This window comes from Muscardinus avellanarius, assembly GCF_963383645.1.
Source record: "Muscardinus avellanarius genome assembly, chromosome: 12".
NCBI lineage: Eukaryota > Metazoa > Chordata > Mammalia > Rodentia > Gliridae > Muscardinus > Muscardinus avellanarius.
The window spans coordinates 50,252,587-50,280,387 of record NC_137798.1 but is presented as its reverse complement, the minus strand read 5'-3'; the positions used below and the strand labels follow the sequence as shown (position 1 = coordinate 50,280,387).

The 27,801-nt window shown below is 38.6% G+C and overlaps 1 protein-coding gene and 1 pseudogene across 4 annotated transcripts in view; both read right to left on the bottom strand.

Annotated features, from left to right (window-relative positions):
* Positions 1–5,015: 5,015 nt before the first annotated feature.
* Positions 5,016–27,801, bottom strand: part of TOGARAM1 (TOG array regulator of axonemal microtubules 1) — a gene marked incomplete at both ends in the record, with an annotated part of 68,657 nt that continues 45,871 nt past the window's right edge. For 2 of the 3 annotated variants that reach the window (XM_080707515.1, XM_080707516.1), the window contains 10 exons: positions 5,016–5,281; positions 7,167–7,253; positions 12,187–12,406; positions 13,433–13,622; positions 14,476–14,594; positions 16,831–16,957; positions 22,762–22,920; positions 23,351–23,586; positions 23,865–23,970; positions 25,883–26,033. In XM_080707515.1, the coding sequence (XP_080563641.1) occupies positions 5,016–5,281; positions 7,167–7,253; positions 12,187–12,406; positions 13,433–13,622; positions 14,476–14,594; positions 16,831–16,957; positions 22,762–22,920; positions 23,351–23,586; positions 23,865–23,970; positions 25,883–26,033 (1,661 nt within the window). The remainder of the gene's footprint in view (positions 5,282–7,166; positions 7,254–12,186; positions 12,407–13,432; positions 13,623–14,475; positions 14,595–16,830; positions 16,958–22,761; positions 22,921–23,350; positions 23,587–23,864; positions 23,971–25,882; positions 26,034–27,801) is intronic. The other variant, XM_080707517.1, reaches the window with a different exon arrangement.
* On the bottom strand, positions 15,302–15,999 carry LOC308271145 (mortality factor 4-like protein 1; annotated as a pseudogene). The gene has a single exon. The product of its transcript is annotated as a mortality factor 4-like protein 1 (transcript).

Here is a 27,801-nt window from a genome sequence, read left to right as displayed (position 1 = left end):
GTAATTCCAGTAATTGAGAGGCTGTGACAGGAATACTCCAAGTAGTGAGACTGTCCTCATTCTAGAATGATGCTGTTTGAAAATAAAAATAAAATAGAACTGAGCTGAGCGTGGTGGTGCACACTTGTAATCCCAGCATTTGGGAAGCTGAGACCAGAGGATCACGGTTTGCGGACAGCTTCAGCTATTTAGTGAGGTCCTCTGCAACTCAGTGAGACCCGGTTTCAAAATAAAGAATAAAAAATAGGGCAGGGGTGTAGCTTGGAGGTCGAATGCCCCTGGGTTCCCTTCCCAGACTGCCCCCCCAAAATAGGGCTAGGAATGTAGTTTGGAGGTAGAATGCCCCTGGGTTCGATCCCCAGTACCACCATAAACACACACACACACACACACACACACACACACACACACACACCACACCACACTTAGTAAAAATGGTTTCTTTTTCTCTCAGTCTTTCTGAAATTATGTTATTTGTATTTCATTTTTCTCCTATTTCTGAATAATTACTTAAATTATTAATCAGAGCCGGGAGTGGTGGCACACATGTAATCCCAGCATTTGGGAGGCAGAGACAGGAGGATTGCGATTTGTGGACAGCCTCAGGTACTAATTAGTGAGGCCCTTTGCAACTCAATGAGACCCTGTTTCAAAATAAATAATACAAAATAGAGCTGGGGATGTAGCTGGGAGGTAGAATGCTCCTGGTTCCATCCCCAGTACCCTCCCAAAATTATTAATTTGTATAATGTCTTTACATCTAGATAACTTTTAGGATGAAAGAGATATTTGTATTTTAATTTTGAATCTTTCTTATTTCCCTATTCTAGGTGTTTGTATTCTCTTGTCACAGGTTATAAAGCTATCTGTTATTGGTCTTTGAGCAATTGGCAGGGTTTGGGTAGAAAAAGAAAATAATTGTTTTGAGTGGGTTTGAAGCACACTTCATTCTCACTGGGGCCAGGTCATGTTGTGCAAAAGATTTTCAGGTTCTTCTATTATTCCTGAAAGAACAAGAAAATGCTGAGAGGGATATGGGGTCAGAAATAAGCTGGAATTTAAGTTTCAAAGGCAAATCCAAACCATTACGCTGGGTCTTGTGAGATTCTCTGATAGGAACCTTGGCTTGCAGATTACAGATTAGTCTTTTTTTTGTGTGTGTGTGGTACTGGGGATGGAACCCAGGGGCTTTTCTGCCTCCGGGCTATACTTCCAGACCTATTTTATACTTTATTTGGAAACAGGGTGTCACTAAGTCGCTGAGAGCCTCACTAAGTAGCTGAGGCTGGCTTCGGACCTGCCTCATCATCCTGTCTCAGTCTCCCAAGCGCGGGGATTACAAGCGTGCGCCACCGCGCCCAGCTTTCCTGATTAGTCTTGACAGAACTTTTCTCCTTCCTTGTCTCCTATAGCAGTGTAAAACCTATACCACCGAAGGCTATCTTTCATTAATTCACTCAACTCTGTATTTTGTTGCAAAGGCACTATATACTGGTATTGGGATTTGAATTAGGCCTCTGAGCTCAGCCCTGTTTTTATTATATTCTTTGTGGTGTGTGTGTGTGTGTGTGTGTGTGTGTGTGTGTGTGTGTTGCTCGGGACACAACCCAGAGGCAATCTACTTCTGAGCTACACTCCCAGCCCAATTTTTTATTCTTTATTTTGAAACAGGGTCTCACAATTGTGAAGGGCCTAAATACTGAGGCTGCCCATACACCCGGATCCTCCAGTCTTAGCCTCCCAAGTACTGGGATTACAAGTGTGTGTCACCACACCCGGCTTATTTTTTATTTTTGAAACAGAGTCTCACTAAGTCATGGAGATCTTGCTCAGTTGCTGAGGCTAGCTATGAACATGTAATCTTCCTGTCTCAGCCTCCCCAGTAATGGAACTATGGGTGTCACCATGCCTGGCTTAAATTTTGTACACATCTAATGTCATTATGCCATCTGCTTTTTGGAAGCCCCAGACTAACACAAAACGTAACCAATGTAAATGTGGCATTGAGTGTAGTGGCATTTCTCCCCATTGATTCCACTGGGATTACAGGCATGTGAAACCACACCAGCTTTATTTATTTTGAAGCAGAGTTTAAGTTGCTGAAGGTCTCACCAAGTTGCTGGGAGGTGTGTGCCACCACTGTCATAATGCTTAAATCTTAACAGAAGAGATTTGAGAATACTATGAACTCAATTGCTATTTTTATTTGGGAACCTGTGGATGGACCTACACTTTTGTGGTACAGGAAATGGAACCCAGGGGCCTTCTATCTCTGGCTACACTTCCAGACCTATTTTATTTATTATTATTATTATTATTATTATTATTATTAATTTTTGGTGGTACTGGGGTTCCTGGAAGCCCTTCTACCTCTGGGCTACACTCCCAGACCTATTTCATATTTTTTTTATTTGGAAACAGGGTCTCTTAAGCCAGCGAGGCTGGTTTTGAACCTGCGCTATCCTCCTGTCTCCGCCTCCCAAGCGCGGGGATTACAAGCGTGCGCCACCACGCCCGGCTTATTTTTTATTTTAAAACAGGGTCTCATCGGGCGTGGTGGCGCACGTTTGTAATCCCCGCGCTTGGGAGGCAGAGACAGGAGGATCGTACAGGTTCGAAGCCAGCCACGCTGGCTTAGGAGACCCTGTTTCCAAAAATAAAAAAGTATAAAATAGGTATGGGAGTATAGGCCGGAGGTAGAAGGGCTTCCAGGAACCCCAGGATCACCAGAAAAAAAAAAAAAAAAAAAAAAAAAAAAAAGCTATCATTCCATTTACCTGTGTATGTATGATGTATTTTTGGTACTGAAGATTGAAGCGATACACCCCTAGCCTTTTTTCTTTTTATGTTGAATATGTTGAAACAGAATCTTACTAATTTGCTGAGGCTGGTCTAGAATCTGCTTACAAGAAATAAGTTTCTAGCTGGGTGTGGTGGTGCACACTTGTAATCCCAGCATTTGGGAGGCTGAGACCGGAGGATTGTGGTTCGTGGAAAGCCTCAGCTACTTAGTGAGGCCCTTCGCAACTCAGTGAGACACTGTTTCAAAAGAATAAAAAATAGGGCTAGGGATGTAGCTCAAAGGTAAAATGCCCCTGGGTTCCATCCCCAGTACTGCCAAAATAAATAAATAAATAAATAAATAAATAAATAAATAAATAAATAGAGTAGGTAAGACCTTTATACTGACTTTGCAATATTTTGTTAAGTCTATTCAAATTAGTCAAAAAATAAAGATATTTAAAAAGTATATTTATAATATTCTAGGGGTATTTGCTGTTTAATAAAGTCCTGTGGTGGTATAAAAAGAAAATGCTTTTCTGAAAAGAACAGTCATCCAGCTGACATGGTGTTGCATGCTTGTAATCCTAGTACTTAGGAAGCTGAGACTGGACTTATCACTTTCATTGGATCTACTTGATAGAATATTGACCTATCACTGTTAACCTTAACAGGAGACCTTGGTCTACTTTTACAGAAAATAAGCTATGTGACCTTGGCAAGGCATTTCCCAGGTCTGGGCATGAGCTTTGTCATCCCTGAAATAGGAGGCTGGGATCAATGATTGCTAAGGTCTCATCCTGTTCTAAAGTTTTTTTTTTTTTTTTTTTTTTAATTCTATGTTCATCTTTTTTTTTTTTTTTTTTACATGTGTTACTAACCAGTTTTTTTTTTAAATCAAGCAGATCAAGTGAAAGTGATAGGCCAATATTACAATATATATTTTTTTCATTTTAACACTATGGAAATTAGAAAACATAGCTGGGCGTGGTGGCACATGCTTGTAATCCTAGCATTTGGGAGGCTGAGACTGGAGGATCATGGTTTGTGGACAGCCTTAGCTACTTAGTGAGGCCCTTTGCAATTTAGTGAGACCCTGTTTCAAAATAAAGAATAAATAATAAGGCTGGAGCCGGGCATGGTGGCGCATGCTTGTAATCCCAGTACCTAGGAGGTTGAGACAGGAGTACCGTGCAGGTTCGAAGCCAGCCTCAGCTACTTAATGAGGTTCTCAGCAACTTAGTGAGACCCTGTTTCCAAATAAAATATAAAATAGGTCTGGGAGTGTACACCAGAGGTAGAAGGCCCCTGGGATCCATCTTCAATACCGCAAAAAAAAGTACATTTTTCACACATCTACAGAAATAAATGTTTTTATTTTATAACATTCCTTTTTTTTTTCTTTTTAAAGATGCATACAGTACTTGTAAGCCCAAGAATTCTGAGAAAAAACTATAGACCTGGCACTATTTTTGAGAATTATACAACTGGGCAGCAAAATAACACCTTTATAAATGTCAGAACATACAGAAATAAGATTTAGTGTTTGCACACAAAAATAGGAAGGTTACATTCAACACGCTTTCTTAAACGTGCATTTAAATATTTAATGTTTTCTAAAACTTTGGTCATCATGCTTTATTATAACTTGCTAAATTTCACAATTATGCAGATGATTAAACCCAAAAGGTAAGCAAATATATCACATTAACACAGCAGCAATAGCAAGCTAATACTGCATAATCATATTAGCAGACTGATTCAGAAATACATGTTTTTCACAAATAGCACACATAACGTTGTGGTAACAGTTCAATGACTTTTCTTCCACTTCATAAAGCAAGGCTGAGTAATGAGACATAACAGAACATGATTACATAATAAAAAGTATATTTTTAATTACAAATCTAATTGTACATATAGGGCAACAAATTGCAGTTTCTATAGAATAGTGCAAATGAGCAGGACTTTTCTCAAAAATATTAAAATGGAATTCATCCCATGTGCCTCAGATTTCATGAAGATGATTGTGTTAGTTGTTTTACTTTTCTGTGTGATAGCTAGATTGGTAGGGTTGATATAGTACAGGTATCTACTCACAGGCTGCAAATAAAAATAGCCATTGACTTAATTTACTGGACATGAAGTTCAGGCACTCAAAATACAACTTTAAAAAAGTTTCATTTGTCATCATGTAAACTGTTTGGTTCCTCATATCTTATTTCATCAAAGATTCATAATTCATTTAAAACTGTCATATCAAGCAATTCCTCTAAATTCTTTTTGATATGTGGTGGTTGAGATGCAGCCTGATGTAACAGATTTTGACCCATTTGTGAAAAAAGTGCTTTGGATAATTTAGCTGTGGCTGTTCGAATATTTCCTCCAGCTCCGGGCAGAGAGCCGCTATGTGTCATGTTCCCTAAGAGGTGCCATAAAACCACCAACACTTTCTGTTCTGTGGCATGAGGCTTCCTTTGATAAAGTTCCATTACAATATCTGTAACATAAAAATATGGTAAACAGTGAGAGTCTTTAAAACAATAATTTCAAGGTCTGCTAATTAAAAAGCATCTAAAATAAATTAAGCTGCTTCTGCATGCTATTTGTCCTAAAAAGGTACACTTCTTTTGTCTTTTTATATTATTATTATTATTATATTATTATTATTTTTAATTAAAAAATTTTTTTTTTGGTAGTACTGGGTATGAAACCCAGAGGCTTTCTACCTCCAGGCTATACCCCTAGACCTATTTTTTATTTTATTTGGAAACAGGGTCTAAGTTGCTGAGAGCCTCACTAAGTAGCTTTTTTAAAAAAGGCTGGCTTTGAACCTGTGCGATCCTCCTGTCTCAGCCTCCCAAATACTGGGATTACAAGCATGTGCCATCACGCCTGGCTAAAAGGTAGGCTTCTTAAAAGAAAGTAGAATCTTCCTCCCAAAGACTGAGATCAAGTGTTAGAATTCCATATATGATGGTTAGTTGGGACAAAAGAAGTAAAAAGAGAAATCAAACCAAATTTAATCTCAATGTTTTCCAAAAGTAGCTAAATATTTATATTTTTTAATTTATAAACTTTTTTTTTTGAAGAGTAAAACCATCTTTATTCACAATTGCAAGATCATCTTTAAAAAAAAATCCTACTGAATCTTCAAAAAAGCTACTAGGTATGAGAGGTCGTGTTAGCATGGGTACAGAAAATAAGATAAATCTACCCAGACCAACTATTCCCATATACTAGCAACAAAATAAAAAACTGAGAATTTACCCGGGTGTGGTGGCACACGCTTGTAATCCCAGCATTCGGGAGGCTGAGACAGAAGGATCACGGTTCACAGACAGCCTCAGCTACTACTTAGTGAGGCCCTCTACAACTTAGTGAGGCTCTGTTTCAAAATAAAGAATAAAAAATAGGGCAGGGGGTGTAGCTCGGAGGTCGAAAGCCACTGGGTTCCATCCCCGGAACCGCAAAAAAAAAAAAAAAAAAAAAAAAAAAAAAAAAAGAAAATAAATTGAAAATTTAAAATACCATTTTAAACTGGGCATAGTGGTGCATGCTTGTAATCCTAGTACTTGGGAGGCTAAGACAGGAGGATTGTGGGTTCATGGCCAGCCTGTTACTTAATGAGGCCCTCTGAAACTTAGTGAGACCCTATTTCAAAATAAAAAATAAAAAATAGGGCTGGGGATGTAGTTCAGAGGTAGAATCCCCTGGGTTCAATCTCCAGTACCAAAAACACATACAATATCAATTTTCATGGTCCTGTGATAAAAAATATTTGTCAATATTTTTCTATAAGCACTAATATTTAATTTTTATGTCCTTTTTTCCCCCCTGTATTATTTCTCCTAACAGAAAGACTAAACACAAAACCCAGGGCTCTGTACAAACTAGGCAGTAAGCACTCTATTACTGAGTTAAACCCCCAGCCCCAGAAACTCAGGGCATTCTACCTCTGAGCTATACTCCAGCCCTATTTTATTTTTACTTTGAAACAGGGTCTTGCTAGGTTGATGAGAGTCTCAGTACTGACCTATGATTCTCCGGTCTCAGCTTCCCAAGTACTGAGATTACAGGTATGTGGCACTACACCTGGCTTTGTTTTGAACTACAGTAGTTGGTATTGAACTCAGGGTCTCATGCATGCTAGGAAAGCACTCTAACAGTGAGTTATATATATCCATAGCCCCCCAGAATTCTTTTAAAGAAAAATTTTTTGGGTAAAAGTCTTAAAAGGCCCTCCTGTGGATCCTTCTACAATTTCTTTCTGCTTCATAGGTAATGATATTAAATTGGTATTAATCCTAAAATTAAATTGAAATAACCATCAGTTTATTGTTAATAAAATATTTCTTTCAAATCAAAATTTAAAAGTTATTTACCAGCAAGCTTTTCCGTCATATCTTGTTTTGCTTTTCCATTTAAAAATTGAGCTTTTGTGCAAAATGGCTGTAGAAGTAAGTAATTGTCTAAAGAAAAGAACACAGACACATGTTTAAGAATGAGATCTTACTTATTTTCTATTACACAACATAGTAAGTTAAAAAGAGAAAATTAATAGAGCACCAATGTATTATTAGATTTAAGAAATGTGATTGTTTCATGATGCCATCTGCCATGTGACACTCAAAGAGCCCCTCATTAGAGCCAGCACCATGCTACTTAAAACTATCAGCCCCTCCCAAACTATGAGCTAAATAAAGTCTCTCTCTGAAAAATGGGGATCAAATATAGAATCTTTTTTTTTTATTTTTATTTTTTATGGTACTGGGGTTCCTGGAAACCCTTTTTCTGGCTACACTCCCAGACCTATTTTATATTTTTTTATTTGGAAACAGGGTCTCTTACACCAGCGAGGCTGACTTTGAACCTGCGCGGTCCTCCTGTCTCCACCTCCCAAGCGTGGGGATTACAAGCATGCGCCACCATACCCGGCCCAAATATAGGGAATTCTGCTGAGCAAGTGTTCTACCATACGCTCAGTCCAACCTCTTTTTGGGAAGAGTAACTAGGGATTGACCCCAGCTACACTCCCAGCCCTATTTTATTTTGAAACAGGGTCTCACTAAATTATTGCAGGCTGGGCGTGGTGGCACAGTGCTTGGGAGGCAGAGACAGGAGGATTGCATAGGTTTGAAGCCAGCCTTAGCTACTTAGTGAGGCTCTCAGCAACTTAGTGAGACCCTGTTTCCAAATAAAATATAAATATTGCATGCTGGCCTCAAACCTATAATCCTCCTATTTCAGTATCCCAAGTATTGGGATTACAAGGCATGCACCACTGTGCTTGGCTCCAACTTCTCTTTGTAAGCTATCCAGGTTCTGGTATTTCATTATAGTAACAAAAAAATGAATGAATAGTGGATTTCTCAGTTTATGTCACCATTTACCCTTAAAATAAGAAGATGAGATATGGCACATTCTGGGTGGTACGGCTATAGATAACCATTCACCCCTTCAATGACACCTGGGTTATTTCCTTCTTTTTTAAATATTATAAGTAAAGCTACTATAGCTGGGTGTGGTGGTGCACGCTTGTAATCCCAGAATTTGGGAGGCAGAGAACTGAGGATTGTGGTTCGTGGATAGCCTCAGCTACTTAGTGAGGCCCTTCGCAACTCAGTGAGACCATGTTTCAAAAATAAAAAGACTAAGCTGGGCGTGGTGGCAAGTGACACATGCTTGCAATCCCAGCATTGGGGAGGCTGAGACAGGAGGATCATGGTTCACAGCCAGCTTCAGCTACTTCTTAGCGAAGCCCCTTAAAACTCAGTAAGACCCTGTTTCAAAATAAAGAATGAGCCGGACATGTTGGCTCACACTTGTAATCCCAGCATTTGGGAAGCGGAGACCAGAGGATCGCGGTTCATGGTCAGCCTCAGCTACTTAGTGAGGCCCTCTGCAACTCAGTGAGACCCTATTTCAAAATAAAGAATAAAAAATTGGGCAGGGGGTGTAGCTTGGAGGTCAAATGCCTCTGGGTTCAAGCATTTGGGAGGCTCAGACCGGAGGATCACACGTTACAGACAGCCTCAGCTACTTAGTGAGGCCCTCTGCAACTCAGTGAGACCCTATTTCAAAATAAAGAATAAAAAAAATTGGGCAGGGGGTATAGCTTGGAGGTCAAATGCCTCTGGGTTCAATTCCCAAACCTGCAAAAAAAAAAAAAAAAAAAAAAAAAAAAAAAAAAAAAAAAGAATGAAAAATAGGACTGGGGGTATAGCTCAGAGGTAGAATGTTCCTGGATTCCATCCCCAGTACTGTAATAAATAAATAAATAAATAAATAAATAAATAAAACTAAAAAAAAGTAAAGAAATAAAATAAAAAGACTAAAAACTAGGGCCGGCAGTGTAGCTCAGAGGTACAATGCCCCTGGGTTCCATCTCCGGTAGCGAAAATAAATAAATAAATAAATAAATAAAGCTAATATAAATAAAGTAAATACAGGTTTTTATATGGTTTTCAAGTTTTTATTGTTTTGAGATAAATGCCTAGAAATGTAACTGATGGGCTATATCTGTATTTTTTTTGTGCGTTTGTGTGTGTGGTACTGGGGGTGGAACCCAGGGGCTTTTCTACTTCCGGGCTATACTCCCAGATCTATTTTTTGTATTTTATTTGGAAACAGGGTCTCACTAAGTTGCTGAGAGCCTCACTCAGTAGCTGAGGCTGGCTTCAAACCTGTGCAATCCTCCTGTCTCAGCCTCCCAAGCGCTGAGATTATAAGTGTGTGCCACCACACCCAGCTTATGTGTATGTTTAGTTTTTAAATAAACTGCCAAACTACTTTTTGCTTTTGTGGTAATGGACATTGAACCCAGAGAGAGAGGTATTTAACTACTGAGCTGCATCCCCAGCATTTTGTTTTGTTTTGAAACAGGGTCTTGATAAATTTCAACCTGTGATCTTTCTGTCTCAGCCTACCAAGCACTGGGATTATAGGTACGTGCTACTCTGCTCAGCTTGCCAAATTGTTTTCTCCTCTGCCCCCGCCTTTTTTTGGTACTGGGGATGGAACCTAGGGGCATTCTACCTCCGAGCTATACCCCCAGCCCTATTTACTATTTATTTTGAAACAGGGTCTTACTGAGGTGCAAAGGACCTCATTAAATAGCTGAGCTGTTCAGGAACTGTGAACCTCCTGTCTCGGCCTTCCAAATGCTGGGATTACAAGTGTGAGCCACCACGCCAAGCCCCTCCCCCCTTTTATGAAAAAAAAAAAAGTTTTGTGTGTGTGGTACTGAGGATTGAACCCAGGGGCATTCTATTGCTGTGTGATACCCCAATCCTATTTTTTATTTAATTTTTTTATTTAATTTTGAAACTTGGTCTCACTAAATTGCAGATAGCCTCACTTAGTTATTGAGGCTGGCTGAAACCTGTAATCCTCCTGTCTCAGCTTTACAAGTACTAGTATTACAAGGGTATGCCACCACACCTGGTTGCCCAACTATTTTTTAGGTGGCTGCATGGGTTTATTTACATTCTCATCCAGTTTCTCTGTAACCCTGTCAGCACTGGTATTGTCGCAATCTTTTAGCTATACTAATACTTGTGTAGCGATCACACTCTTATCCATGCATTTGATAATGCAGTGCCCCAATGAAAAGTGATAACATCTTTTCATGTGCTTATTGTGATTCATGTGTCTTTATTGGTGAAATGCTTGTGTTTCCAATTGGATTATATGTGTGTGTGTGTGTGTGTGTGTGTGTGTGTTTGCATACACATGTGCATGCATGACTGGGGATTGAACCCAGGAGCATTCTACCTTCAAGCTACACCATCAACCTTATTTTATTTTTATTGTGAAACAGGGTCTTTCTAGGTTGATGAGAGTCTCACTACTGCTGAAGCTGTCCTAGAACCTGAAATCCTCCTGTCTCAGCTTCTCAAATACTGGAATTACAGGCATGTGCTACCATGCCCAACTTGTTAAAAATTTTAATTTGGGAGGCTGAGACAGGAGGATCACTGTTCGAGGAAAGCCTCAGCTATTTAGTGAGGTCCTTTGCAACTCGGTGAGACTCTGTTTCAAAATAAAGAAAAAAAAAATTGGGCTGGGGGTGTGCCGTGGAGGTAGAATACCCCTGGATTCCTTCCCCAATATTGCAAAAAAAAAAAACTTTCAGGGATCATGTTTTTAGTATCATGCCTAAAACTTTATCAAGCCCTAAGGTCCAGACAATTTTCTGATGTTATATTCTAAAAGTTTTTTTTGTGTGTGTCTGTGGTATTGAGGATTGAACCCAGAGGTGTTCTACATCCCAGCCCTATTTTATTTTCTATTTTGAACCAGAGTCTCACTAAGTTGTGGAGGACCTCACTAAGTTGCTAAGGCTGGCTGCAAACCTGTGATTTTCCTGTCTCAGCCTTCCAAGTACTGGGATTACAAGTGTGTGCCCTCATGCCTGGCTCTAAAAGTTTTATATTTATGTTTTCACTGAAATGTATGATCCCTTTTGAATTAATCTAATCTTATATCAGGAATGAAGTTGAGGATGGAACAAAAAAAGAATTAAGAACCCAAAGATAAGAGAAAGTCAACTGGGTGGGATAGTATCTAATACTAAAAATAATTTAAATTATTTCTCAGAAAATAAAAGAATTTTATGAGACTATTAAATGCAAAAAGTTGAATAACCAAGATTTAGCATTATAAAAACATGTGGAACTGGGCATGGTGGCACATTCCTGTAATCCTAGTACCTGGGAGGCTGAGACAGGAGAATTGCAGGTTTGAGAACAGCCTCAGCAATGTAGTGAAATAAGCAGCAACCTAGCGAGACTTTGTTTTAAAACAAAAACATAAAAAGGGCTGAGAGTGTAGCTTATTGTTAGGATGGGTTCAATTCTCACTGCCATAAGAAAAAAAAATCATGGGATCAGAAAGTATGTAAGTAGCCGAGTGTGGTGGTACAGACCTGTGATTCCAGTATTCGGGAGGCTGAGACTGGAGGATCATGGTTTGCGGACAGCCTCAGCTACTTAGTGAGGCCCTTCACAACTCAGTGAGACCCTGTATCAAACAAAAAAGACTAAAAAATAGGGATGGGGATGTAGCTCAGAGGTATAATGCCTGTGAGTTCCATTCCCAGTACCACAAAAAAAAAAAAAAAAAGAAAGAAAGTATGAAAGTCAAGTAAAGTCAAGTATGGTAGCACACATCTATAATCCCAACACTTAGAAGGCTGAGGCAAGAAGATTGCAAATTTGAGGCCAGTTTCTACAACTTAGTGAGACTGTCTCAAAAAACAACAACAAAACAAAACAAAAAGGCTGGATGTGCAGCTCTGTGGAGTTCCCCTGGGTTCAATCCCTAGCACATCCAAAAGAAGAGGGAAAAGGAGAGGTAAAGGAAGAAAGGGCAGACAGACTCGAGCCAAAGTGAGATCCTTACCCACATGCTGACTAAGCGCCTGAACCACGTTTGTAGCGGCAGCGTAGATGCCTGGATTCTTGGAATTCAGATTGTTATCCACGATTGCGGGGATTAGCATGTTGATTATAGGAGACAAGTTGTCTCTAAGTAAAGGAATCATCTTGTGCATTGTCTCTAAAGCCACCAAATTTACTTTACTATTGGAATCATGAAGTCGAGATTTAAAAGCATCAAAGATCTGAAAATAAATTGGCAAAGTAAAATAATGTTTATAGCTATTACATTTAAATTCTCTTGGCATTTCATGATATTTCTTCTACTCTTCTTTGTTTAAACACACACATTCTATTTAGCCAAACTAAATTCTGATGGATCATAAGTAATCTAAGCTTGGGTACCATGAACGTTTATTAATATTTCCACTTCTTTTGCTCATTGTTTTCTTTAAGAAGGGCACATACATGGTATACAGAGATTCCTAACCCACATACAAAAGGTTTTAATACTATAAAGCTAAGAAAAATCAAGGCACCTAAGTCATCATTTAAAACATTTTAATAATTATTGGTTCACTCAACTTATTTATTGAATGACAGGTTCTAAGAGCTTGAGAATACAAAGCTTTCAAGAAGCTTACCATCTTGTGGGAAGATTCAGACAAAAACATAACTGTTTTTCCCAGTTACTTTGAGTTGTTCCAGGATGCATTTTTATTTTTCTTTTGTACTGGGGATTGAATCCTAGGACATTCTACCTCTGACTACATCTCCAGCCCTTTTTACTTTTTTTTTTATATTTTGAAAGAGTCTTGTTAAATTGTCAGGGCTGGTCTTGAACATGTGGTCCTCCTGTCTCAGCCTCCCTGAGATTGCAGGTGTGTGCCACCATGCCAGCTTCAAGTACAATTTTTTTCCCCCCCCAGTACTGGGGATGGAACCCATGGACATTCTACCTCCCAGCCCTATTTTTTATTCTGAAACAGGGTCTCACTGAGTTGCGGAGGGCCTCACTAAGTAGCTGAGGCTGGCTGCAACCGTGATCCTCCTGTCTCAGCCTCCCAAATGCAGGGATTACAAGCGTGCGCCACCACGCCCGGCTTCAAGTACGATTTTAACAACCAAAACCTAGGCAATCCATTCTTTGAACTTACTTTAATAGTTTAAAAAATACATATAAAGTACTCAGGTTTAGCCCATTTTTTTTTTCTAATGAGCTTATATTGGCCACAGATTTCAAATGGAAATTAATTTTGACAGATCCTTACCTTTACAATATTTCCAACAACAAGCTCTTGATTGTTTTCGGCATCTGATAAAAGCTGCTTAATCCCACTAATACGATCACGAAAGTCTTTTGCATTTAATAAACCTGTTATGACTTTAATATACTCAGCACTTTCTAAGGAGTTACGAGGAACTGATTTTCTGGTGACTTCACGAACTTCAGTTACCTCTCTATTAAAAGAAAAGTAAATTTAATTTTTACTTTCCTATAAAAACCATTAACAAAGAAACAGAAAAACAAACAAAAAAACTCTTTAAAGTTTGAACCCAGAGGCATTGTACCTCCAAGCTACACCCCCAGCCATTTTTATTTTATTTTATTTTATTTTATTTTATTTTATTTTATTTTATTTTATTTTTTGGTACTGGGGGTGGAACCCAGGGGCTTTTCTACCTCCAGGTTATATTCCCAGACCTATTTTTTATACTTTATTTGAAAACAGGGTCTCACTGAGTTGCTGAGAGCCTCACTAAGTAGCTGAGGCTGGCTTCGAACCTGTGTGATCCTCCTGTCTCAGCCTCCCAAGCGCTGGGATTACAAGCGTGCGCCACCACGCCTGGTCAGCCATATTTTATTTTAAACAAGGTCTTGTGAAATTTCTATGGCTGGCCTCAAAACTGTGATCCTCCTCTCTCAGCTTCCTAAATCCTGGGATTACAGGCATGTGCCACCACATGTGGCTTCCTCTAATGTTTATATGTTCTAAAAGTGGTTTTTCTTTAAATTGTGCATTAATTAGGGGGAAAAAGTTAAAAGGAAAAATCAAGAGTTGTCCAACACAGGTCCAATATCAACAAGTTCAATAACACTAAAAGCTTCACTAGTGTGCATGTAAAAGCAAGTTGCTTGGAATAAGTAATTACTGTATTAAATATAATTACTTCATATTTTCTAGCTCCTTAACTGCTAAAACCCCTTAAATTTTGACAAATCCCCTGGGATAGTTCATGAAAACATCCAAATAGAGCTACTATAACTAGGGAATTAATTCTCTAATGATGCAAGCTATCAAATGATTTTTACCTTTCAGCTGAACTGTAAGCATCTCTAGAGACAGATGATGATCTTGTATTTCCAACACTGCTAGCATGAGATCGCCTTCCTTTTGCTGAAGGAGTATCTAGAGGTATCTCTCCCAAACCCTAAGTAAATACAAAGAAAAACAGTGTGTGAGAAAAATCTTAAAAACTAATAATGAAATAACTTACACAATGCAACTTTTTTTTGCAATTTAAAGAAAAATTTATTGAAGATCTAAAAAACAATTCCTAGAAGATTTTTTCAGAATATTGTAGCTACACAATGCATTGTGTCTATAATGTTAAAATGTGCACAAGACACATATACAAAAACCATGAAACAAGCTACCATTGTTCAACAATTTGAGCAAAGATAAAGTGCCTAAGGAACAACATGGATGATTTGCAATGGATGGGCTCTTTAAGCACCATTAAAAAAAATAAAGGAGCACAAGTGTGTTCAGTTATGTACACTGAATTGAACCTTTGGGCACTAGAAATGAGAGCATTTTGTCACACAGCATTAACACATACTATAAAAGTGCACAGTGTTAAAGGTATAGAAACACTAGCATTCAAAAGCAGCTTTGTCAATTAGGCTATAAAACACTCGACAGCATGTCTCTGTTCATCACTGAATACACTGGCAGCAACTTTGAAATGGCAAAAAGTAAGAAAAAAGGAGCAGTAACCCCTTTTATTTTAAAATCAAGTAGAAAACAAACATCAATTGCTATAGTAACATCTTCAAAAAAGTACATCATTTGTACAAGAGAAGGACTAAGAACAAAGTGTTTACAGAGATCCAAACACGTGAGTGAGGACACTCCTCACACAGCTTTTTGATGATACCCCGGAGGAGCTACTTCATAATCACCAGCACTAAACAAAGTTGCAGAATTCTTCGCCAGGTACCTGAAGAAATTGTGAAGATAATTTAGTAATAAAGCGAGGCTCTCTCATCCAGAGGCGGATAGCCAACACTGCTCCAATTCATACAAATCATCTCAGTAGATGTAGTGCTCCATATATCTGAGACATGGGTGCATTAGGATCATGTGCGAGTATTTCGGCATACTGTGGTCTCTCAAATTTGTAGAGCAGCTGAGTGCCCAACATGACACTGAAGTATTTTTTTTATCCCTGCCACAACTTCATTAACAGAACACTCTTTGTCATCTGTGTTTCTAAGAGACTTCTTATAATTTGCATAATCCTCTAGAATGGAATCCACATTCTTCTTGGCAGGAAGATGAAAGAGCTGTTTCTGTCTGGTAATTAAGTCCCAGTCATCACAAAGCAAGGTTTTAGCTCCTCAGTAATCTTTAACGTGGACTCTGTTCATAAATGTTTCATTTTCAACAGTAAGGCCTACCCATGCCCTTTTCTTCTGAGGAGGCTGAGGTGTCTCACTGGTACTGCCACCATCTCCATTTCCAGGTGTTTTCTGTTTGTTGTTTTTTGTTTTCAATTCAACATTTTTCTGTTGCAGACCAGGCATCTTCTTTCCTGGAGCAGTCCTTCTCATCTTCCCTTCTGCATATTGCTCCTGATTGGCTTTCTGGGGTTCCTGCTGTTTCTGCAGATTGGTGTCTACATATGAGTACTCTGCTCTCTGGAACCCATTAATCCTAATTTTTATTCCAACCAAGGCATTTCACTTGCTTGTCCTTTAACACACTTTGCTTCACAGAGAAAAGGCCCATCAAAGCGCAGCACTAGCTCACACTCCTGTAATTTCAGCCGTGGGTTCTTCTTGGGCACATTTATAAATGATTCACTGCTGCCTCCTCCTCCCACCATACCCAACTACTGCCCCCTACTCTCTACCCACCCAATTTTGTGGCAGTCATGCCTCTGGCCCGATTTGCTAGTGTGAGATGACCTCATAGCTCCAAGACCCATGCAATCACTGTGCCAGCGCACATGCACCTCTACAGTGCAGTTTTTAAAGTAACCCTGATAAAATATTTTAAGCATTTAAACCATTTGATATGCTGCTCTTTTAAAAGTATAGGACACAAAAAAATTCCTTATAATCAGGAGTAAATTAACAAATACATGACTAGTAGAAAAATTATATACTGGCTTATTAACAAATTATTTAAAAATTATTTTGGGGTTTGGGGATGTGGCTCAGTAGTAGAGTGCTTGCCTAGCATGTATGAGTCTCTGGGTTTAATCTCCAGCACTGTAATAAACATTTATTTTCAAGATCTGATACCACATATGCCTATTTAGTACTGTAGTTGTGCTTTAGTAGATATATTCCAAATAAACAGCAAAGAAATTTTCCAAAATGTAATTATTCCTATCCTTTGTTTTTAGAGCTGTCAATTAAAAAAACTTTTCCACATACCTTTTGCCGTAAGTTTTTAACAGTTTCCTTAATATAAGGCAAATCTTTAGATGGAACATACTTTTCAAGCATTTTTTCAAAGTTAGGATGACACATCATGAGGAAAAGCATTTTTCGACCATAATACCTATGGAAAGGTGAAAAATATGTAATGAGCTCAGTTTCTGTCCTTAGATACATTTTTTTTCCCCTGTGAGGGGGAAAAACCCTACTGACGTCAAGATTCCTATCCCAAGACACTAAAGGCCAGATACACTGAGTAAAGAGTTTAAGATTCTTCTTTAATACTTGTCCCCCCACCCCCTTTAAAAATCAATATTGCTTAGCCAGGCATGGTGGTGCATGCTTATAATCCCAGCATTTGGGAGGCTGAGACAGAGGATTGCGGTTTGAAGATAGCCTCAGCTACTACTTAGTGAGGCCCTTTGCAACTCAGTGAGACCATGTTTCATCCTGTTTCAAAATAAAGAATATAAAAATAGGGCTGGGGGTGTAGCTCAGAGGTAGAATGTCCCTGGGTTCCATCCCTGGTACCGCAAATAAAACATAAATCACTATTGCTTAAAAATTTTCAGCTATGTATTAGATAGAAATTAAAAAGTTCTATTTATAGGTGCACAGGGTCCACATTCAAGGCTGGCATTGGCAGAATTGTGAGTTTAGAAAAACTTGTCTTTGTCCTGCTCTCCTTACCTGTCAACCTTCTGCTGCTCACTTGCTGGCCAGATGTTTGGGCCTGAGTCATCCTTCCTTATTTCTTGTACTTCTGAATCCTATATATCTTCTCTAGCCAAAATTTACCTGGGTTTTAATTCTTTAAAAAAAAATTTTTTTTTTTTTTTTTGGTGACACTGGGGATTAAACCCCAGAGGTATTGTACCTCAGAGCTACTCCCCCAGCCCTTTTTTATTTTTTATTTGGAAACAGGGTCTTGGTAGGTTGATGAGAATCTTACTAGTTGCTGAGGCTGTTTAAGGACAGCCTCCAACCTGCAATCCTCCTGCCTCAGCCTCCCAAGTACTGAAATTACAAGTATACAGGATCATGTCTAGCCCAAATTCTATTCTCTACATAAAATACACCCAAGGTTGAAGCCTGGTGTGGAGGTGCATGCTTGTAATCTCAGCATTTGGGAGGCTGTGGCAGGAGGATCACGGTTTGCAGCCAGCCTCAGCTACTTGGCGAAACCCTTTGCAACCCAGTAAGACCCTGATTCAAAATACTAAAAAGTAGGGCTAGGGGTGTATCTTGGAGGTGGAATGCCCCTGGGTTCCATCTCCAGAACAGCAAAACAAAACAAAACAAAAACCCAAACCACCCAAGGTTAAGTGATTTTTGGCACATATATTATTAAATAATATAAAATCTATACTAGGTTTTTATTTTTAATTTTTGTGGTACTAGGGATGAAACTCAAGGCACATACTTCTTTTTTTGGGGTGGGGGTCTGGGACCCAGAGGCATTTGACCTCTGGACTATACCTGCTGCCCTATTTTTTATTTTGAAGTGGGGTCTCACTAAGTTGCAGAGGGCCTCACTAAGTAGCCGAGGCAATTCAGAAAACGCGATCCTCTGTTCTCAGCCTCCCAAATGCTGGGATTACAAGCATGTGTCACCACTCCCGGCTGGCACTCTACTTCTGAGCTATACCCTTAGCCCTATTTTTCATTTATTTATTTATTTGCTTACTTACTTATTTTTCTGGTACTGAGGATTGAACCCAGGGCACTGTATCTCTGAGCTACAGCCCAGGTCTTTTGATTTTTTTACTTTAGTTTAGATTATCATCAGTTTATTATAAAAGAGAGACATGGAAATTTACATGATGAAAGATTCGGAGCTTCAGTACAAGATGACATTTTAAAAATGATTTCAATTTCCAAGAATGTCACCATCTCTAAGTAAGAAATAAGCCTTGTTGTCTAGAACTACTTTGGTGCCTCCACATTGTAGAAGAACTTTATCTCCAACTTTTAGGCTACCTGGTTGAATCTTTCTACCCTTTCTTTTAGAGACTGATTCTACAGTTGCTACTGTTGCTTGCAGTACTTTTTCCTGAGATTTTTCCGAAGCATAATGCCTCCTTTGGTTACAGTTTTGCTATCACTCCTTTCAGTATATTCTTGGACAAAAATGGAAGAAACTTTCTAAGTGATTATCTTGCAGTGACCTGCACTGCCACAGCTAGGATTCTGCTTTCACACCGCTGTCATACGGTGACCTGCAATCCAGCACTCAGGACACATTAAAGAGCTAATTTTTCTATTTTGAAACAGGGTCTCACTAAGTTACTCAAGGCCTTTTTTTTTTTTGGTGGTACTGGGGTTCCTGGAAGCCCTTCTACCTCCGGGCTACACTCCCAGACCTATTTTTTATACTTTTTTATTTGGAAACAGGGTCTCATAAGCCAGCGCACGCAGCTGGCTTCGAACCTGCGCGATCCTCCTGTCTCTGCCTCCCAAGCGCGTGCGCCACCACGCCCGGCCAAGGCCTCTTTAAGTTGCCAAGGCTGACCTTGAATGTGTGATCTTCTTGTCTCAGCCTCCCAAGTACTGATATTAAAGGTGGTTACCACCACAAGGTTTTAGAGTTTGCTAAATTACTACATTCTGGTCTTGAACCTGGACTCTTGCTGTCTCACTCTCCTAAGTACTGGGATTATAGGCCTGTGCCACCATGCTTGGGCCCTAGTGAGTTTTTCATATTTTATGAATTTAAAAATAATCCCTTTAGGGTAACAACTTATATCAAAATATCATTCTAATGGTAGAACTTCAGGTATCATAAAGTACATATTGGAGATTTTAAGGACAGAGATGTCTTATGTAGTACATCATAATAATGTCACATTATTATTCTTCACAGAGGCCTGGCCCCAAAATAAATTCTAGTTATACTTTTGCTTAAAATTTTGAATATAGTGGAACTAGAAGAATAAGGAGGCAGGCTTTTGTGGGAGAGGGGTTTAGAATGATCTTAGGATTCTCTATATCGACCATATCCCTTCATATGTCAGGAAACTGCAGAAAGGGAGTTGATATCAGAGAATAAACATTAACTTTCCTCATAACCAGAGTAAGATCTACAACTGCTCAGGTAAATAACTCATAATCAGTTATAGTTTTAATGACATTTTAAAATTTTAGCCTGGAATATTAAGGACTATAGATACCAAAGGGCCCAACAATATGGGAAAGGCTAAAAGAAACAAACAACACAGGCACAAAATGTTATAAAATATTAACTCAAAAATTAATTGTAGCCGGGTGTTGTGCCACATGCTTGTAATCCCTGCATTTGGGAGGCTGAGATAGGATTGCTGTTCAAGGACAGCCTTGGCTACTTAGTGAGGATCTTTGCAACTCGGTGACACCCTGTTCTAAAATAAAGACAAAAAAATAGGGCTGGGGGTATAGCTCAGAGGTAGAATGCCCCTAGGTTCCATTCCTAGTACCGGAAAAAAAAATTTGTAGTTGGCCGCGATGGTACATACTTATAATTCCAGAATTCTGGAGGCTGGGGCAGGAGGATCTGGGTTCGCAGACAGCCTCAGTTACTTAGTAAGGCCCTTTGCAACTTAGTGAGATCTTGTTTCAAAATAAAGAATAAAAAAATAGGGCTGGGGGTGTAGCTCAGAGGTAGAATGCCCTTGGGTTCCATCCCTAGTACAGAAAAAAAAAAAAATTGTAACCATTTTATAATTTTAAAACTTTAAATAAGAACCTAACAAATGCCAAAATATATTAGTAATAAACTATGTATAATATTATATGATAATTACTGTGCTATTAAAGAAAGGTTTAGTGTGGACTGAGATGACTAGGATGTTGTTTACTGTTTGTGTGCTTGCCTAGCATGTATGAGGTCCTAGGCACGATTCCCAGCACAAAAAATATAAAAAGAAAGTTTTAATTAAGATGCATACAAAAAACCATTAACGGTATTTTATTATTCTATAATTTAACTCTTAAATTTATCTGAACATTAATGTGATAGGCAGGCAGAATTTTTTTTTTGGTACTAGGGATTGAAACCGCATTCTACCTCCAACCTACACTTCCAGTCTAATTTTATTTTTTATTTGCAAACAGGGTCTCACTACGTTGCTGAAAGCCTTGCTAAATTGCCAAGGATGGCTTTGAACCTGTGATCTCCCTGTCTTAGCCTCCGAAGTACTGGGATTACAAGCTTGCATCACCACACCTGGTTAGAACTTCTTAAAATGGTACCCCAAAGATGTCTTAGTGGGAATCCCTAAAATCTGATCCCTAACTGTGATTATAATGGGGTTATGTTGTATGGCACAGTTGACCTTAAAAGCAGAATGTTCTGTGGCTGGTTGCAGAAGAGGACATCAGAGAAATTCTCCGTATTAGGAAAACTCAACATGACCTTGCTAGCTTGAAGATGGAGGAGGGCAGCGTGAGAATGGATGCAGTTGTCTTATGGAGCTGAGAGAGGACACTCACTGATAATCAGCAAGGAAATCAGACCTTAGTTCTATATAAAAGAAAACTAAATTTGGTCAACAAACTGAATAAGCTTGGAAGTAAATTCTCCCAAAGAGGCCAGCACTGATGTCAACTTGAGTTTGGTCTTGTGGGAACCTGATCAGGTGACCCAGTTGAGTTATGTCAGAGTTCTAACTTAAAAAAACTCTATGCTATATAATTTATATTGCTGTGAGGTGATAAATTTATGGCAAATTGTTATATAACAATAGAAAACAAATATATTTACTTTTTGTATTAGCTTTTGGTATAATAAGTCCCGCAAGATTAACTTCAACTGTCTAAAATAACTTGTTTAAAAAATTTATAGTCTTCTTTTCTTTTTTGTTTACAAGGGCATTCTACCTCTGAACTATACCCCCAGCCCTATTTTTTATTCTTTATTTTGAAACAGGGTCTCACTAAGTTGTGAGGGGCCTCATTAAGTAGCTGAAGCTGGCCATAAACCTGCAATCGTTCTGTCTCAACCTCCCAAGTACTGGGATTACAAACCTGTAATCCCAGCTTTAATCTTTTTTTCTTTTTCTTTGTGTGTGCCATACTGGAGATTAAGCCAAGGCATTCTACCTCTGAATTATGCCCCAGCCCTTTTATTTTTCTTATTTTGAAACAGGGTCTCACTAAGTTGCTGAGGCTGTCCTTAAACCTGCAATCGTCTTTCCCAGTCTTCCAAGCACTGGGATAACAGGTGTGCACCACCACATTTGGTTTATAGTCTTCTTTAATCTTTATGAATTCAGGATCCTCTCCTCTTTTTAAAGTTATTTTCATATATATTGCCATAAAATTTTAAATTTCATATGGGATATTATTGGTCAGCTGGTCGAACATTCCTAATTTTAAAAACAAGGAACAAGAGGTTAACAAAAGTTAAGTAACTTGTTTAAAGATAAAAGTGACATAGATTAGGAATTTAACCTAGGTCTCTGACTAAATCTAAAACTTTTGTCATCACTGTAGGTATTTTGCTATCCACATCCTAAGTTGCCATCTCTTTGATAGTTGTTCTCAACCATCATAAAATTGTCCTTTAAGGTACAGCCATCGGAAATTTATGGAATTTTCTAGGTGTAAAAACCTCACTTTTCAGGGGATAATCTATTGCTACATGTTATTCCTGTATTTTTCATGTTTCACCTATTTCCTTGATTTTTATCTGACTACATGGAAAAAATACTATTTTCTCCTAAATGCGTTACCCTGTGTTTTCCCACAGTGAAGTTCTTCTGTCACTTTTCTGTCCATTTACACTCTTGTGTCATGTTCATGAAGTTCTTCCCTGTGACTTGGCATCTCACTACCCAGAGGCATGTAGTGTCATTTGTAAATTTGGAGAATTTACTGTGCACACCCTCAAGATCACTTACAAATTGGCTAAATAAAACCATCCCCCAGCACCAATTATTAGGAGCTGTTTACCTGGTTTCTTGTGAGCTGTCTTGAGCAAACTTAGCAGCAGCTGGTAATAAACGTTCGGCCATATCCTTTGTTCCGGATAAAATACGTTCTGGTTCCATAAATTCTACTACGTCTGATAAATGCTGGGCTGTACATCTTCTTACTGCAATGTGTAAATGGCTACCAAAACAAACAAACAAACAAACAAACAAACAAACAAACAAACAAACAAACAAAATCAAATAAAACTAAACTGATGTATAAACTATTTTCTAAAGCTCGATCTTAAACGATTAAACAGCTTCTCAGTAATCAACCTGGGAGGCTAAAAGGACAAATTATTTGCATCAGTTATTCCTCCCCAAGAAGTTAAAATCAAATAGTCATTAATATTTATTTGGCTCCAGACTTATGAATATAAGTCCTATTATTAGAATAACAGTATTATGATTCCTATTATGCTTAGCATATAATATGACCTTTATCACTTCAGAACTACTTAAGGTTTTTTAACTGAAATAATACTGAAATGTTTTTTCCTCCTATAACTAGGATTGCAAACAAGTTAATTTTTAGTTTAAGGACATTTGAGAATTATTGTGAACATTACCTTTGTCCTCCATTGATAAGAGAAATGACTGCACGTGCAGGTGTTACATTATTAACCATGGCTCTCAATGCTCTGTCAACATCTTCTCTTATAAATGTGTTTGATTCTCCAGCCTTGTGCAGCAAAACTTTTACTGTAGTGTCTAGTTCTTGATCCATGCTCTTTTTCAGATAAGTGAAAAGATCACTCAAACAGACCACAGCAGCACGGGAAACTCCAGAGCGCAAGTTTTTCACCTAAAAAATTTTCCAACACATACATTTTGCTGATAAGAAAATCAATAACAATGACTTCAAAATGAGTTCTGGAATTAAAGTGACAAATATCACTATGCATTATTCTATGTTTTAGTAGTCAACATCTAGAAAAAAATATTTAAAGTTGCAAATTAAGATATGGTCTTCTTTATATATAAGCCTATCATACAGTATGGAGCTGTTTAAAAATTTTAAAGGTCAAATAAGTATATTTATTCCTTGTTATTTAAACAACAGTATCCGAAAAATAAGTTCACCTCTTGAACTACTGCAAAATTTGTTTCATGCAGCTTCGTGTTCAATATCTCAGCATGAAAAGCAGCTAAGCATCTAATAAAATTCAGTCCCTCAATTTTCTTCTCCCTATAGAACAAAAGAAATGACAAAATCATTTATGAAATAGAATTAAATGGGAACAGGGTCTCAAATATTTTCTTTTTTGGTGTGTGGAATATTGCCAGTGAGGGGACCTTATCTATTTTCCCTTATAATTTAGAAATCTCAAATAAAAACATGTAAAGATCTTTTAATACTCAAAAACACTAATGAAGAGGCAGGCATGGTGGTGTAGGCCTGTAATTCCAATAATGTGTGTTGATAAGACAGGAGACTGCAAGTTTGAGGCCAGCTTCAGTGAACCTGAGATCTTCCTGTCTTAGCCTCCCAAGTACTGGGATTACGGGCATGTGCCACCATGCCTGAGATACTATATATTCTTGAGTTCTTTGTGGAGCTCTCTCTACAGAGAAACTTTGCAGACTCTAGCAACCTTAATCACACCCCAATTACCTAGCTCCATCCCCATCTCTACTGATATCTGTTTTCAGTGACCTATACACTCTTTCTAGGAGGTAAACTGGGGCAATTAGAGGGCTTATCTTGTTTGTTTCCAGTCTCTCAGGATCACTGCCTAGTAAACACCTAGTAAATGATATCTTTGAAACCACTCTTTTGGCTGGGCGTGGCAAAGCACACCTGTAATCCCAGTATGGGATTATAGACTAAGAAAGGAGGATCAAAGTTTCTCGGCCGGTCTCAGCAATTTAGCAAGGTCTTCAGCAACTTAAGACTCTGTTTCAAAATTAAAACATGGCTGGGAATGAGCCTCTGGGTTCAATCCCCCACAACCACACACACACAGACTACCCACTGTTTCATATATTTTATACGCTGTTTGTTTTAGTTCTTTCAATTCTGAGGGCAAATCCAGTTTAATCCATCTTGACAGGAAGTAAGGTTTTTTTTTTTCTTCAGTACTGGGGATTGAACCCAAGGGCATTCTACCTCTGAGCTACACCCCTAGCCCTATTTTTTATTCTTTATTTTGAAACAGGGTTTTATAGCCGGGCATGGTGGTGCACACTTGTAATCCCCGCGCTTGGGAGGCTGAGACAGGAGGATCGTGCAGATTTGAAGCCAGCCTCTGCTGGCTTAAGAGACCTTGTTTCCAAATAAAAAATATAAATTAGGCCTGGGAGTGTAGCCTGGAGGTAGAAGGCCCCTGGGTTCCATCTCCAGTACCACCAAAAAAAAAAAAAAGAAACAGGGTCTTACTATGTTGCAGAGGCCTAAGTAGCTGGCCACAAACCTGAGATTTTCCTGCCTTAGCCTCTCAAGTAGGGAGATTACAAGATGCATCATCATGCCCGGCTCAGAGACACATACACACACACAAATTTTTTTCTGTGGTACTGTGGACTGAACTAAGGGACATTCTACCTCCAAGCTACATCCCCAACACTATTTTTGTTATTTTTTAGTTAAAAACAGGGTCTCATTAAGTTGGGGAGGGCCTCACTAAGTATCTGAGTCTGGCTATGGACCTATGATCCTCTTGTCTCAGCCTCCCAAGTAACTGGGATTAAAAGCATGCGTCACCATACCTGGCGCAAATATATGTTTATAAAAAATCAGAGAACAGAATTAAAAGCTGTCTGACTCAATGAAGCCATTTAAGGGTCAGCAAACTATCGTTCATGGGACAAATCTGGCCCCATCAGGTTATTTATTTTTAGTACTAGAAACTGAACCCAGTAATATGCTACCTCTGAGTTACACCTCCAGTCTTTAAAAAAAAAATTTGAAACAGGGTCTTGCTATGTTGCTGAGAGTCTCGATAAATTGCGGAGGCTGGTTTCAAACCTACGATCATCCTGTTTTAGCCTACAAGTACTGGGATTACAGGCATTTATCACTCTGTCCAGTTCAAGGTTTTTGATTAAAAATTTACAAAAGCCTTTGGAAATTAGTTTTAAGTTAAGGATAGTTGATCTACCAATCTTCATCAGCTAAAAGCCTTAGGGCTTCCATCAGTGTTATTTCTGGTTTGGAAAATGGACGTAGTTCCGATGAATCCATTATTTCTGGACTATGAGTGACAGAAGACATTCTTTCTTTATACTGAGGAATGGCTCCAGACGTTTCATCTAAAACAAAACATATTAAATAAAGCATGAGACAACCTTGATACTAAGGATTCAAATGATATTCAGACTAATGATATGAATGTTTCTTTTATTGTTTCTTGGCAGTACTAGAGATATAATTCAGGGATAGTCTACAACTGAGCTATATCCCCAGTCCATTTTTTATCTTAAGACAGGGTCTAACCAAGCCCAGGATGGCTTTGAAATTGCAATCCTCCTGTCTCAGTCTCTTGAGTTGCTAGACTTATAAGGGGGGGTTCTGTTTTAAAATAAAAAATGAGCCAGGTGTGGTAGCGCACACTTGTAATCCCAGCACTTGGGAGGCTGAGACAGAAGGATCACACAGGTTCGAAGCCAGCCTCAACTACTTAGTGAGGCTCTCAGCAATTTAGTGATACACTGTTTCCAAATAAAATATAAAATAGGTCTGGGAGTGTAGCCCAGAGGTAGAAGGCCCCTAAATTTCATCCCAAGCACTATAAAACAACAACAACAAAAACAAACAAAAAAACCCCAAAAAAACAAAAAAAGAGACTGGGGTAGGGCTCTGAGGATACCCAATTCCCAGAACCCAAAGAAGAAAAATAAAATGACAAAAGAAAACCATAACCCCAGAAACCAAAGCTATTTCAAAAATTTAATAATTTTTATATTCAAAATTGCTAGCAAATTCCACTTATATAATCCAGGTATGGGGGTGCATGCTTATAATCTGAGCACTTGGGAAGCTGAAACAGGAGTATCTCAGGTTTTTGGCCAGCCTCAGCAACTTACTGAGGCTCTCTGCAACTTAGTGAGGCCCTGTTTTAAAATAAAAGAATAAAATCGGGCTGGGGTGTGGGTCACAGGTAGAATGCCCCTGGGTTCCAGGTTCCATCTTTAGTACCCCAGTACCACCACCACCACCACCACCAAACCTCCATATATACATACACACATATGTGTGTATGTGTGTGTGTGTGTGTGTGTGTGTGTGTGTGTGTGTGTGTGTGTTGGTGTTTTCAATCACGAATCATAAAAAAGTCTAGCTTTAGGAGTTAAAAGAACCAATAGAAACCTGGTGTGGTGGCGCATGCTTGTAATCCTAGCATTCAGGGGATGGAGAACGGAGGATCCCGGGTTGTGGACAGCCTCAGCTACTTTGTGAGGCCCTTCACAACTCAGTGAGATTCTGTTTCAAAAATAAAAAGACTAAAACAAAAAAGAAAAAAGAAAACAATTAAGAAAATAAAAGAACCAACATAATCTCATTTGTGAAAACATATGGTTATATACTTATTTTACTATACACCTGACAATTAAAAAATGAAGCTACTTGGCATCTATATATTGGTCCAGAAGACTGTGAACCAGACACATTCTACCTCCATGTTACACTCCCTGCCCTATTTTATATTTTACTTGAAAATAGGGTCTTGCTCAGTTGCTGGCAGCCCCACTAAGTTGCTGAGGCTGGCCGAAAACCTACAATCTTCCTGTCTCTGCCTCCCAAATACTGGGATTAAAGGTGTGCACTACCATACCTGGCTAAAATTTCTCATATTAACCTATGATTTCTTTCCTAGTTGCTACCATCTAAGATCTATTCAAAGTTTTATAAAAAGAGCACAGGAAATGCGGAGCCTATTCTTGCTTAAGCACAGAACATAGTAGTATTCGATGATAGGTTGAACAAATGATAAATGTCTTCATTGGGTCATGATCTAATATAAGCCAGTTTTACTAACTCAGTTTCTTTAGCTGTAAAATGGAATAACACTCATTAGAA